At 40.9% G+C, this 13,302-nt stretch overlaps 1 protein-coding gene across 6 annotated transcripts in view; it reads right to left on the bottom strand.

Annotated features, from left to right (window-relative positions):
- Nucleotides 1-13,302, bottom strand: part of TTC7A (tetratricopeptide repeat domain 7A) — a 172,654-nt gene that overhangs the window by 112,613 nt on the left and 46,739 nt on the right. For all 6 annotated transcript variants that reach the window (XM_032684594.1, XM_032684595.1, XM_032684599.1 and 3 more), the window contains one exon: nucleotides 3,994-4,098. In XM_032684594.1, the coding sequence (XP_032540485.1) occupies nucleotides 3,994-4,098 (105 nt within the window). The remainder of the gene's footprint in view (nucleotides 1-3,993; nucleotides 4,099-13,302) is intronic.

The following is a 13,302-nucleotide window of genomic DNA, read 5'->3' as shown; positions in this document are numbered from 1 at the left end:
CCTGGCCCAACACCACACTTCTCCCTTTCCCTGATATTCCCTGTCTTCCCAGCAAAGTGCTGGAGCAGAACACTTCGCTGTGCATATCAGTTGAAAGAAATGAGGGAAAAGTCTCAGGCACAGCACCATCTTGTGCTTCAGCTTTCGCCATGGGAGGAAGTCCCTCCAAAAGTTCATACCAGCTGGTAATTCTGGCATCATTCAGTGCTACGCAAGTTCTACACAACACCACTATTGCTATTGTATCAATTGTGGTGCAATGAAAATAGCAAGAATATGCCTCATGTTGTCCTGGTTTCTGTCAGAGCAGAGTTCCAGAAAATTCAAGCCTATCCTAGCACTGCAGTCCATTTTGCTCTGTGTGTATTTACAAGGTTTTTAATGTGTCTCCATTGAAATCAATGGAGTAAAAGACACAGGAAAGTATCACAGTAATCCTAAATGTTTTAAATAAGGCTCCTAAAATGGAGAAATTCAATATCTAACACTTGCTTGTAGGCAGAAGTTCCTTTTTTAGTATTTTCACAAGACCTGGCATAACAGGATCCTGGAGAACCTAGATTAGTAGTGAAATTAACAGTTCTGTACTATTAAAATATTAAAAACAACAACTCATGCTGCAACTCAAAGTCACTGCCAAAATAGGCAAGTGAGCATTCAGCTGAGGCCGCGCCAGGGAAGGCTGAGCGAAAGAGGAAATTGCAGGAAGCCTTTTAGTAAGCGGAACTCTGAATTTATAGTGGAGCAAGGCAGGACAACCTCAGTATGGACATATTCCAACAAAAGCTACTTCGACTTTTTTCCTATGAAAATTTAAAACAATACTCTGAACTACAATACTCAAAGACTTCCTAGTGCATTCTAGAAAGCTAAAAGACAGCTGGCTAAACACAAATGGGCTTTGTGTTCACATGACAGAAATCATCCACATGCAAATTCAGCAAACCGCATGCTGAAAACCCAGCAAACTGGAAGGCTCAGCAGCATGACACCTCAAAAGTAATTCTGAGCCCACTACAAACACATTTGTAACACCTGTGTAATGGGCTAGATACAGTATATAAAAATTCAAACTTGGCTGAAAACTTTCATATTTGTATTAGGTACAGGCCTGACTGCACCCTGACCATACAAATGTGGTTTATATAAGTGCACTAGTTTTGGAGCTTTTCTGGTCCTCCAAGACTACTGGCTTAAGCTTTAGAATTAATCAAGTATTGATTTATTGTTTACACCTTTTTTTTTATTTTTTATTTTTTTAAAGATTTTGAAAACCTGTAATTCTGAAAAAGGTAACCAAAACACTGCTTATACCATTCAGTTGTTTACTGCAGGCCCCATCCTAAAAGCTAGTGGTTGATGGGGCAGATCATCTCCTGATGTAAGCCAGCATGGTGCCAGTAATATGCCAGTGGAGTAGTGCCAACTTACATCAGCTAATAATCTGGTCATACTGTCACAACAGAAGCTGAAGGCGGTTCAGTTCTTTTCCGCATCAGGCTCTGTTATACATTGATTTGCATGGAACTGTATGAATGTATGCATGTTTTCACTTTGATTTGTTCTCCATTGAGGGATTATTTCATAGATGTGATCTGAGCATCCTCAGTGTTGTAAATCACTACACTACATTTCAATTAATTTTTTTTCCCCTGGTTTTTAAAGTGTGCTGAGACATCACGTACAAAGCCAACAAAACGAGTTAAGTGATCACTAGATTAATCATGAAAGAAACTGTTCTGTGCTTCTTATGACATTCTGTAATTATCCAGCTGCATAAATGTTGTGTTTTGGGGTTTTCTTTATTGCTAGTAACTGAAAAAAGACTAAGTACTGTTTGCCCATGGGCTATAAACAAACTGGATATAATACTGCACCGAAAGCATATAGTAGACAGATGCAGGACATAAATCAGCTCTTTAATTTGGATAAATGTTGATCTGATTTCACCCTTTTCCTGCCTAGCCAGCAATCAAATACATAGATATATTTCCTAATTGAGAAATTAATCGTGTTTTATATGTTCTGAAAAGCAAGACGTATTTGAGTATCTGCAACTGTTAATATTTGTCCATTAGACAGTTCCTGTGCCATGTCTATCCCTCCTTTCTATTTATACTGGCATTGATCAACTTGTTCACTTCCAGTTTAAATTATTCAATTCTGATTTGATTGCCATGTAATTTAAATGCAAATAATTACTGTAAGGATGACATTTAGAAAAACAGCTCTGCTAAGCAGGAAGGTCTTTATTAGTCACAGGAGTCTGGCAGTAATATCAGAAGCATCCCTTTGACTGTGAGATGTGGGAACCTATCATTTCAGTTCTTTTAAAAGATGCTCTGATTTCCCTCTGACTCCCCTTAATTAAAAATCTTCTATTCCATCATCAAATTTCATATGAGGGTAGATCACAGGCCAGTGACTGAAAGGAAGAGGGGAGAGGAATATTTTTAATTTGGTTTTAGTTCATAAGGTTGTGCTCTAGATAACTGCAGTAAAATTACCCTCTTGTGAAATCATGTTTTCATTTCATACTGCACTCCAGTTCTAAGCCACAGTCTGATTAAGTAACTGAAAAAGCAGTAGATAAACTGAAAAAGCAGTAGATAAAAGAAAAAGCCCTCTTGCTTTGCAATAGTCAAAAAAACAGCTCATTTTTCCCTTCTTCCCTTTCTTATTTTTTAGGGTTCGCCTTTTGCTTTACCAGCTCTGCCATATATGAGAAGTCTGAAGACATGGGATTGCCCAAGGACAGAGGTGGAACTGAATTACAGCCTCACTGTCTTTTCTAAGTGTCTTTATAACAAGGTATTTTTTATATGCTAGCTGTGTCTGGAAAACTTCATCAGAGACACTAGTAAGCCTGGTCAACACAGTTGTAATGCCTGGCTTTCACACTGTTTTACATCTCTAAGAACAGAAAAAACCCTTATTTGCTTCATTTTAAAAAATAATATTCACTGTGAATGTTATTTTATATCACTGAATGACTTTCAGCCCTCAAAATTTAGATACTGAGCTATGGGTACAAAGCTAAATTGCTCATATGTAGAGCAGAGGTAGGTTGGGTAGTTCAGGAAGGATTCCCTGAAGGCCCTCAGACCTGGAAGATTTTTCCTAGAACAAGATGCTGCCCAGTTCTTGCTGACTCATATATAAGTTTAACCATTACAGTCTGAACAGTTTAGTTCATTCAAAAACATACATAACCAGATGGCCTTCCTCATGGTGGTGTCAACTGACAGAACTCAAGTTTAGCTGAACACCAGCTTTCACCACATAGGGATGGAGAGGATGGGGAGGCAGGGGTAAGAGGGCACAACAACAGCAAATGTGAAAGAACTTTTCACCAAAATCTGGGCAGATTCTTTTAGTGTTTTCTTTCATGTTTTCTTGCATCTTTGTTTTACTTCTACTAGCAATTGTAATCCTTCACTGACTGTAGGGACACCTCGTGGTGAGGACAGGTGAGAACAGCAGGCTGCTATTCAGTTAATTAAACCAAGTAGCAAAAGTGTGACAGATGTTTCTGCTCCTTTGGATAATCACGGGCACCAACTTCCACTCCCACTCTTCTTCTGGGGCATACATTAACACATCCAGAGCACAAAACACTGACACATCAACTTCAAGAACACAGGACTGAGTTATCCAGTGGACTCAAACTGTCTAACAGTCCACTTATAACTATTAACTTTTTTCTTCCAGGGGCTACAAGAGTAGCCAATTCAACACAACACTCAGTTGAAGAAGCAGTCCTCAGCATGGCTGTTACAGCTTTCCACCCTCCTCCTTTTTTTAGTATGCCAGTAAAACACATTTCAACGACTCACTGCAAAATTTCTTGCTGGGATTTACACTTTTTTTGAAAGGCACACATGTGCATGATTTTTAGCAGGGATTCCCTTTCTTCCCACTGCAACTACACTATGGCACTGCCACTGCAGAACCTGATCTGTTACATAATAAGAATTGCATCAGCTTGCTTACCCAGTGCAGCGACCCAATGCAGACCTTGGCAGCCAGAAGAGGAACGGTGGGATCCGTAGGTCGCAGTTTAGCACATTCTTTGAGCACTGACACAGCATATGCCGACTGGAAGAGAAGTGGGAGAGAGAAGGAGGAAATAAAAAAGGCTGATTAGACAATGCTGTTACAGAGTCCAAGCAAGATATTTCAGTGACATGTACAAAGAAGTACTATGGAGAAAAGAATCACGTCAGCAACAAGTTAGCAACTTTATTCCCACCTCCACACACAGACACATGTGTGTGCACATGTGCTCACAAACACATGCCCTTCCCACGCTCAGAGGAAACACACCAAAGAGCCAGCCCTGGCTGTGCACAAGAAAGTTTTCCTTAGCTGTTAATGCACTGGTTATTTTAACTCTGCCCTCTCAATATACAAGAATTCTGCTATAGTTTTCTTTGCATATAACCATGTCCCAGTAAGACAGATCATAAAGATCATAAAGAGCTTATCCTCCAGTACATTAACATTTTAGGCCAACTCTACTCAGAGAGGTTTGTGCAGCTAAAGTAATCTGCCTGGTAGGTTGTTTTATGTCTTCTACAATTCCAGGACATACAAGAATACAATTGGGACCCCACCATACAAAGGGTGGAGCAAGCAACTGCAGATGAATACACTGTTCAGTGGGCAGTCCAAGCAAGATACTTCTTAGAAAGAAAGCCCATAAAACTCTTGCTGTCTTCCTGGTGTTAGGTTACCATTAATGAGGACACTTATTAAGATCAGCAGTTACACAGCTGTTATGATTCAATGTGCTCTGCAAACATTGCTTTTTACAGCACATACTCATGGCTGCCACATTTCAGATGGTTTAAAGGAGAACAAGGAAAGCTCTGGTCTGAGATGGCGGTATGAAGACCTAGTCAGCTGAGGAGGAGGCAAAAGAAGTTACCCTATCACAGTCTCCCAGCCCATCCCACCTGAACCACAGTTTCTATCATGATTAAACCTTCCTCACTACTGATCCCTGATCCATTCAAATTTTCTCATCCTTGAGAAAGGAGAAGTTTTATTCTTTTAGAATTTCTCCTTGCATGCCCCTTTCCTCCTAAACTCTTCCACATAGTCTCAAGACACATGCAGGCCTCTCTGACTCAGTGTTCCTGCTCAGAAGCACATTAAATAGTCATGGCCTTTCCATAATACGGGAGAGCGGCAACAGAAGCTTGTAAAGTCAAAATAACAGCTATTCTTATCGGGTCCCAGGCATCTCCCTCCTGGCCCCCAGAGGCTCTCCCTACCAGAATTCTGACCAGCACAGGCATCTGAGTCTGGTGTCTGCTGCAATTCCCTGCATGGCAGCTTCCCACCAGACATCAGCACTTCCCCTCCCTCCTGCCACACCAAATCGGGCTGCGCCTGCTGACTCCTTTCTCCACCGAACTGAAGGTCCACCTCTTGCTACTGCATTTAAAAGCCTGGTTTAGGAATTTGCTTAGAAGGGAGTCTGAAGAGATGGAAAAACAGATGTACATCAGCCATGCTCATACTAAGAGGGGTTTCATAATCAAAGATCTGAGCTCCACAGCAGCAGAGAGCAAACCCTGCCGCTTGAAAAGCACACCCTGATGCGTGGTCTGAAGAAGAGCAACGGCACGCCCTATGTTCTTCCTCTTGCTTCCCCTTACCTAGAGCATCAGGTATGATCAATAAAAGTAAGGAAATAGTTGCCATTTTACAATTCAAAACGCACAATTTGCCTAAAGCCAGAAGGAAGCTTGTCTCAGAGCAAAGATGGGAATCAATAAACTTTGTCCTGGAGCTTGAACCATTACCTCATCCCTCTCAGAAATAAAGACACGGGTAATTCAGCTCTTAGATACAGGAAGGAACACATCACTGGGCTTTGCTGTCACAAGGTGACTAGCATCCCTCAGAATGAACCTCTCTGACACCTATTTGTTCAGAACAAGTGGTATCTCAGGTTTTAATGGCATCTTACTCCTCTCTCTCACAGAATGCTACCTGCATTGCAAGTAGCTGGTATTCCCAGTAGTATACTGGACATGTTGGAAATCCAAGCATAACCCCACAAGGAACCTACCTGGCACATCATCATCTTGCTCTTGTACATATATTCCAACCTCACAGGTGCTTCCAGAAAAAATAAACGTGCCAGCAGGACAACATGCACCATGACAGTCAGTATATCCGCAACTGAACTCCATCCATCCTTGTCATCTCACCACACAAAAGTGAATTAAAAAGGCCAGATATGTAAAAGACATTGTCCATAGTCAAAGGTTGCAGAAACAGACACAAACTGAACCCAGTGGTGGTTTTTCAGCTCCCCATCAGCAGCGTGACTGCAGGGAAAGCAGGAGGCACCTGGGAGCTGGTGACAGCTCTCCTGTGGGTCAGCACAACCAGCACTAGCACAAACCAAAGCAGTGACAGGCCTGTCCTAATCTGGGCCACAGCCGTAGGACTTCACCAGGTCTACATCAGAAGAGAAGTGATACAAGTCCCAAGTCTGCTCAGGAGGCAACTGCAAAACAGTGACTACTCAATGCTGCAAAGCAGAATGTCCCAGCCTGTGCCTACACCCAAACACCTCACACGTGGAGTCACTTTATTACATGCACTCAGGAACTTCTGAACATGGGTTTACAAGAGTGAGAGCCACAGTTTCCACACTGCTTCTTAAACATTTACAAAGTTATGTCACTTTAAAGAGGTTTATAAAATTTGCAACTAAACATATGGAGCAGAATGGGTTTTAGAAACAGGGTGATATGAAGCCTTTCTCCCCAGCTGCATTTTAAAAATTCAAGAGCCATTACATAATTTCACCTTGAAAACTTTACTCAGCAGATATTTTATATAGATGATGAAAATGTTAGTCAAGGAATGACAGGAGAAATAATATCCCACTTCCACAGTGACCTTACTTAGGGGAGACTGGCATGACATATAGTATCAAGGTTTCTTAAAGATACTAATTACAGACATTAATATCCAGGGGAAAAATATTATCCACTCATTACTGAATACAGATGTCATTGGTTTGTAAAAATACTTAATATGAAACAGTGTTTGTACAACATTGAAATAATCTGATAATTAAAATGTACATATTCTTTCACTTAGTGTGGGTGGACCAGGCAGCCAAGCACATTGTTTGTGAGATTCGCTGCAAGGCAATAATAATTAGATTTATTGGTGAGGAATGTTTTGAGAAGAGCAGAAATTAAACTCCAATTCAGTGCATGCTTCCTACTCATAATTCTGAGCTTTAGAGGGGCTCACATCATAATTTAAGACAGGATTTCAGTTCTTTCTGTTTAGCTTGCTAATTGCTGGATTATAATAACTGCACTGGAACCAGTTCCCAAGGACTTCAGAAAACTAGGGATTTGCCTCTGAGTCTCATTTGGCCTCTCTCTGGGAAGAAGGCTTTTAATGTTCCCTCAAACACACACAGACCGGTTAAACAGACGTGGTTTAAAAAAATGGCAAACTTGCTGACAGCTGCCTCATGGGGGTTTCAATTTTGCTTATGGGAGGTCTAACGTAGAAGTTCTCAGCCTTGGGATCTTCATCAGATTTAAGATTCATGACCGTCCTCCCTTTGTTATGACCAACAAAGCACACAGTTCAAATCAGGTTATGGAGTGGAAATATTGTTCTAATGAGAATGTTCAGCCATCGAAGAAATTTCAAAAAGAGTAAGGGACTTAAGAATTTCAAATACCTGATTGGGCATCTCCATCCTTCACATAACAACAACTTTAGGGTTTTTAAAATGGAGACAAAGATGAACATGGCACTACTGTTGCATATTTAAATCCAAGATCTGTACAAACCTGGTTTTCTTTGTCAATTTTCCCCTTATCTAATCCACTTACATACCATATTTTTCTTCTGCAGAGATCACAAACATCCTTTACAACAATTTCTGAGAAAAAAATTAGGCAGTTTCTGGGAAGTAGAAAGCAATACTGATAAAAATGGCTGCTTTTGATACAGGCTTCTGAAAGAGCTGTATGTACCACATGCAATTTGGGGGCAAGGGCACTTCTTGATCTCCAGCAAGAAATCACAAGGAAACTATGGGGAAGGAGAAGCAAAGAGAAGACACCTTCCCCTAAGTAATTACAGCAGCCGTGGTTTTGAATTCTTTAAGGGAGTAAAATGTAAAGAAAAACAACTATCCAAATACAGAACACAATTCTCATTCCTCATTTACTAATTCAGTAATGAAGCATGAAGACATACTCCTCAAAGATTCTTGTACATGAGGTCTTGCCATCAGTTATGATAAACTCATAGATGCTGCCCAAATGCTGGTTTTCCTAGCTTACTCCAGCATAATTTTCTTTCCCCTCCTCTGCTCTCTCACTATACCAAAGCAACAAAAGAAGGATGTTAGGAACTTGTTTCATATTTAGAAGATAAGAAACCACAGATATAAGTAAAAGAAAGAAAAATTCCCAGACAGTAAATCATGCCAGACAAACTTTGACACGCTATAAATAATTGCTCTCCTCTTGCAAAGGTTCCAAAGACTTTTCTAGTTTTTTTCCTTCTTTGGCAATATGTCTTAGCCAGAGGGAAAAAACTTTTCACCTCACAGTGGTGGTTTTGGTAGACAGTCTCATTCCCAATTCACCTGGCAGTTTAGTACAGAGATGAATCTCCACAACCAGTACTGCTGTATTTCTAGCATCATCCTATCTGACTGTAAAAACTGCATTATTTCAAAGGGATTGTGGTGAAGGAGAGGAAATCTTTCATCACTATGCAAGAATTAATATTCCCTGTATCCTGGGATTCATAGACATTTAACTATAAATGACCTTGAACCAACACAGAAAGATGACAGTGTGAGCCAGCAATTGAGAACTCTGGAATTAGTTGTTTTGGTGTTACCCTTCAACTGAATTCAGAAATTTCTGTGAATCCCTCAGCATTAACATTATTCCCCTAAGACATTTACTTCTCTTAACACAAGGACCAATTCTCTCCCTTTTCTTTTACCTCATATTTAGCAAATTACAGCACTGGAGTTAAGCAGCTTCCAACACTCCCTCTTAAAAGTACCTCTTAAATTCTAAGATCTATAAGCATACATTTGTCCTTGCTAATTGTGACAAACACCTCACTTCACACTTTCTGTCAAGGAAAGAGAGTTAAGCCTGAAGGTAATTATATAGCCCACCTAGGTATTCTGCTTGACAGCCAGGCATCTTAGGAAATTTCCATTTTTCGTACTATCTACAGCATACAGGCAAACTCCCTTCTAATCTTTCCTTTGCGCCAAACGAAACCAAACTATTGAATATCCCCTAGATAGCTGACCTTTGTAACACGATCTTTAACCAATGGATGTTCAATATTTTAACTTTCGTTCCCCAGCAATGCTATTTAAGGAGCCATCTGAGGCCTCTGTTGCTCCCAAGGTTCCTGCCTGCAATACAAAGAGAAATGTACTTTTTTTTATGCCAGTTGCCTAGCAACCAGCCTAAGCTTTTGCAAGGAAACCAACAGAAGGAACAGCCTAAATCATAAAATTTGTCTGCTGTTGCTGCAGAATTATGTATTAAATATATTTATAACTTTCCTTCTAACCTTCTGGAAAGCTGTATGTTGGCAGTACAGGCATGGCTGAGTCAAACTTGAAGCTCCTCAGAGCACTTAGAGACATCTGCTTTTGCAGCACTGTTTAAATAAGGGGAAGATTCCTTTTTTTTGGGTGCAACACAGATATGAGCAGCTCAGACATTAGCTTGTCGTTATTTGGCTATGACCAGTATGTATTACCAACTTGCTAAGGGCTCCAAAATCAAAGTTCATGGCTGTGTAAGACTGGTTTCAAAACCCTAAAAATGTTGCCAGAACAAGCCCTGGGCAAGGCTGCAACATCTCCAACTGCTGAGCAGCCAAGGGTAGCACAGTGACACTGCAAGATTAGCTCTGGGAAGAGCTGGAGCCTGCTCCCTCAGAAACACAGCTGAATGACATAAGCCAAGGAGGATGCGATTATTTTCCCTTGTATAACACAAGACACCTCTTGAATCGTTATGTGATTAAGAAAACCATTCAGGTAGACAAGTATGACGATTTCTTCCTCTGTGTCTTAAACATGAACAAACAAAAAGGGTATGAGCAGAAAGGAGCACTTCATGTAGTTGAAAGCTGCTTTATCTGCCTGCTTTTGCAAGGTATCATGCTTGGAACTTATATTCCCTACTGCCAAGCCTATCTATCTATCTATGTGGTAATGTTGACCATTGTTCCTATGGTGTCCTCAGTATGGGCTATCAGGGGCTGGGGGTGATGAGCAACAATGCAGTTGTTTCTGAAGTCACACAATTGCTGTCCTCAAGGCAAGCACTGAGCTGACAATGTTCCCAGGGGCTGGAGAGCTTCGTGCCAGGCACCCCAGGAACACATCAGCAATACAAGGCCTGCTGAGCACAGCCCCTGCCTCCAGGTACCCGCTTCCAGCTCCACTGAGCTCTCACAGAGGCTTTTCCCCACAGACCCTTTAATTGTTCCTGAGCTCTTCTCTAGTCACTTTTTGATGCACTTCATCCCCTCAATGAGTATACAGTATGAGGGGTAAAAGCAGATTATCCTCTCCTAGCAGATGCTCCAAGCTTCCTTCAGCTGGCTAAGGCTATATTGCTCCCCACCTCTCATCTCAAAAAACACACATCCTAAAGCTCTTAATTCACTAACCATGTTGTGTTGTGGGGTTTTTTTGGGCAGAAACATTAAACTTGAGCGTGAAAATGTTTCTATGCACTCCATACACCAAACAACAATAAACATTCACTGGACATGAGAGATTAAGACTCATGAGAGTTGAATGGCTCAGTCAGGGCACCCAGTACTTTCAGACAAAGTAGACTCATTGTTCACAGAATAATTTCACAGCTATCCTTGAAGAATCTCTCCCTCACTACCCTTAGGAAAACAGTAAATCATTGTCACTAAATACAAATCTCGTCTCCTTGGGTAGTAGGTAAAAGAGAGGCATTGGTGTTGCCTCATGTTGTTGAAGGCACATATTTTCACAGTTTATCTTTCCCTTAAGCAGTGTGACAGGTAAAAAAGACACTCACAATGCAGATCTAGAAGACTTTCTTAAATACTGTAAATTTAACCTAGAGCCCACTCACGATGCACTCGTGAGTCTCTACTCCCAGAGAGCTCCAGTGACACTTTGGGACACCAAGGCTAGGTCCTGTGTGAGGGTATTAGGTGTGGAAGGGGACAGAAATCTGAACAAGGAACATGTAACTGATCCAACTGGTCCAAGGCCAATGAAATGCTTGCGAGTGCACAAGGACCCTATTTCACATCCCTTGTGCTTGTAATACATCACCCAGGCACCATGACAATTTTGCCTCCAACTTCAGAAATGTCGGTAGAGCTACCCTAGTCTGCAGGAGAGCTGTGTGCTGGTAACCTGCATGACCTCCAGTGGAAAATGTTTAGCTGGAAAGCAGCAGCAGAGAACAAGTCTGCCCCAAGCAGCTCTCTCTCTCTTCACCACTGTCAAGACTACAAAGTCATCTCTACTCTGTAAATGAGAGTTTGGTCCTTCCTTTCCCCATGCTGCTGAATACTGGCCACTTTTTCAAAGTCTTGAGACAAACAGATGCAACTGTCTGCACTCATTTTACTCTGGTAGCAGGACAGTGGCTCATCTCACTGCCTGAGGACTCTGCCAGATGGCATCCGGCTATCATACCACTCGCCAATCAGGCTCCAGCCTGTCCATGCACGGTAGCAGAGCCAGGAAGCTGCTATGCCCACTCAGCCTCTAGCTGTTGTATTACCACATTGCCAAGGTTATTACCAGCAGAAGCAACTTAAAGCATCTTTGAAGAACTCATCATTCAGTTTTCCAGCACCACAAGAACAAGGGTACAGCATTAGACTAATTTAAACCTCTTTTGCCTATCCAGAACTGCACTTGGTGACACAGGACAACTATCACCATGTCTTTGCCATTGTCTAGGGTTTCTCAGCATTTCATCTAAAATTGCCTACATAAGTCTTCCAAATGTAATGGTGGATTTCAGTAATTTAAGTATACATGCCTTCTTTGTTTAGAGAATATACAGCCCAGTATAACAGGCATTTCTAAGAACAGGTTAAAAAACAACCAGACCACACCATCTTTCTCATTATAAAAGTTGCTGAGAAACACGGGGAAGTGAAATTGCTGTTACTTCATTATTTCCACAGTTAAATGATAAAAGACAGACAGGAAGGTTATGTTTCTCTGAGTTTTTTCATTCACTGTTTTAGAAGCCCCAAGGCCTGCAGGAACTTACTGAAGTGATGTGCCTATTTTTGTTAAGACACATGCTTTTCAGAATAATGTGTAAACTCAAGCCTACATGCAGTAATGAGCCTAGGTGACTGGCTTGACATTCAGACTGATCACTTGTGAAAAATGACAATCACCATTTGGCAATTTTTGACTGGCAGAGGACTAAACGACTTTGAAACTCGACTTGATTGACTTAATCTGAAGATGAATAAACAAAATAAAAGTAACACTAGTCGAATTCAGTGTAGAATAGAAGGCAAGATAGGATTTTACAGCACTTTCAAGAAGGTCAAAGTTTGAAAATCCTAAAAACATATTAAAAAAAAAAGATAAACCAAAGTTTCCAGCATTTACAACTTGATAGAACTGTTCCTGTTGTGCCCAGGATTTATGAGCATGATTTGCTGTACTGCAGAACGAGTAATGCTGCAGGATGTGAGATTTCATTACCGAGAAATGAGATCAGGAATTGGCTGTGACTGAGACAGGTGAAAACAGATCTTTACCTATAAAAGCTCAAGTGTACTCTGCATTCTGCAGTCTAGACAGACCACACTGTTTTCTCATCAGTTCTTTCTGCAACACTGGAGTACTTACTTTTAAATGAACTCTGTCCTGTTATCAAGCTCCAAAGCAACATAAAAATGTATGCCACATTTCCCATTAGCAAGATGACGCATTGCAGAGTATACGACAGGAATCCTCAGGGAATACTTTGGGATTAGAAGCGAAATACTGCACAGATGGGACTGCTGGGTAAGGGAATTCCCTCTGACCTATATAGGGCTCAGAACATTTAGAGCTTTTACATCAATAGGCAAGATTAGGACATTTTACCTTGTAAATATTTAAAGTACAGGCAAAAAGACATGACATACTCGAAAATGTGAAAAGACAGGGCAGTTATAGAGATGGATACTTGTGTTGCCATTTTTTTTTTTTTAAGTACCAAATATTCAGTAATTTCTAAGGAA

This window comes from Chiroxiphia lanceolata, chromosome 3 (genome assembly GCF_009829145.1).
Source record: "Chiroxiphia lanceolata isolate bChiLan1 chromosome 3, bChiLan1.pri, whole genome shotgun sequence".
In the NCBI taxonomy this organism is placed as follows: domain Eukaryota; kingdom Metazoa; phylum Chordata; class Aves; order Passeriformes; family Pipridae; genus Chiroxiphia; species Chiroxiphia lanceolata.
Note: the sequence above shows the minus strand (reverse complement) of the source record. Positions and strands in the feature narration are given on the sequence as shown.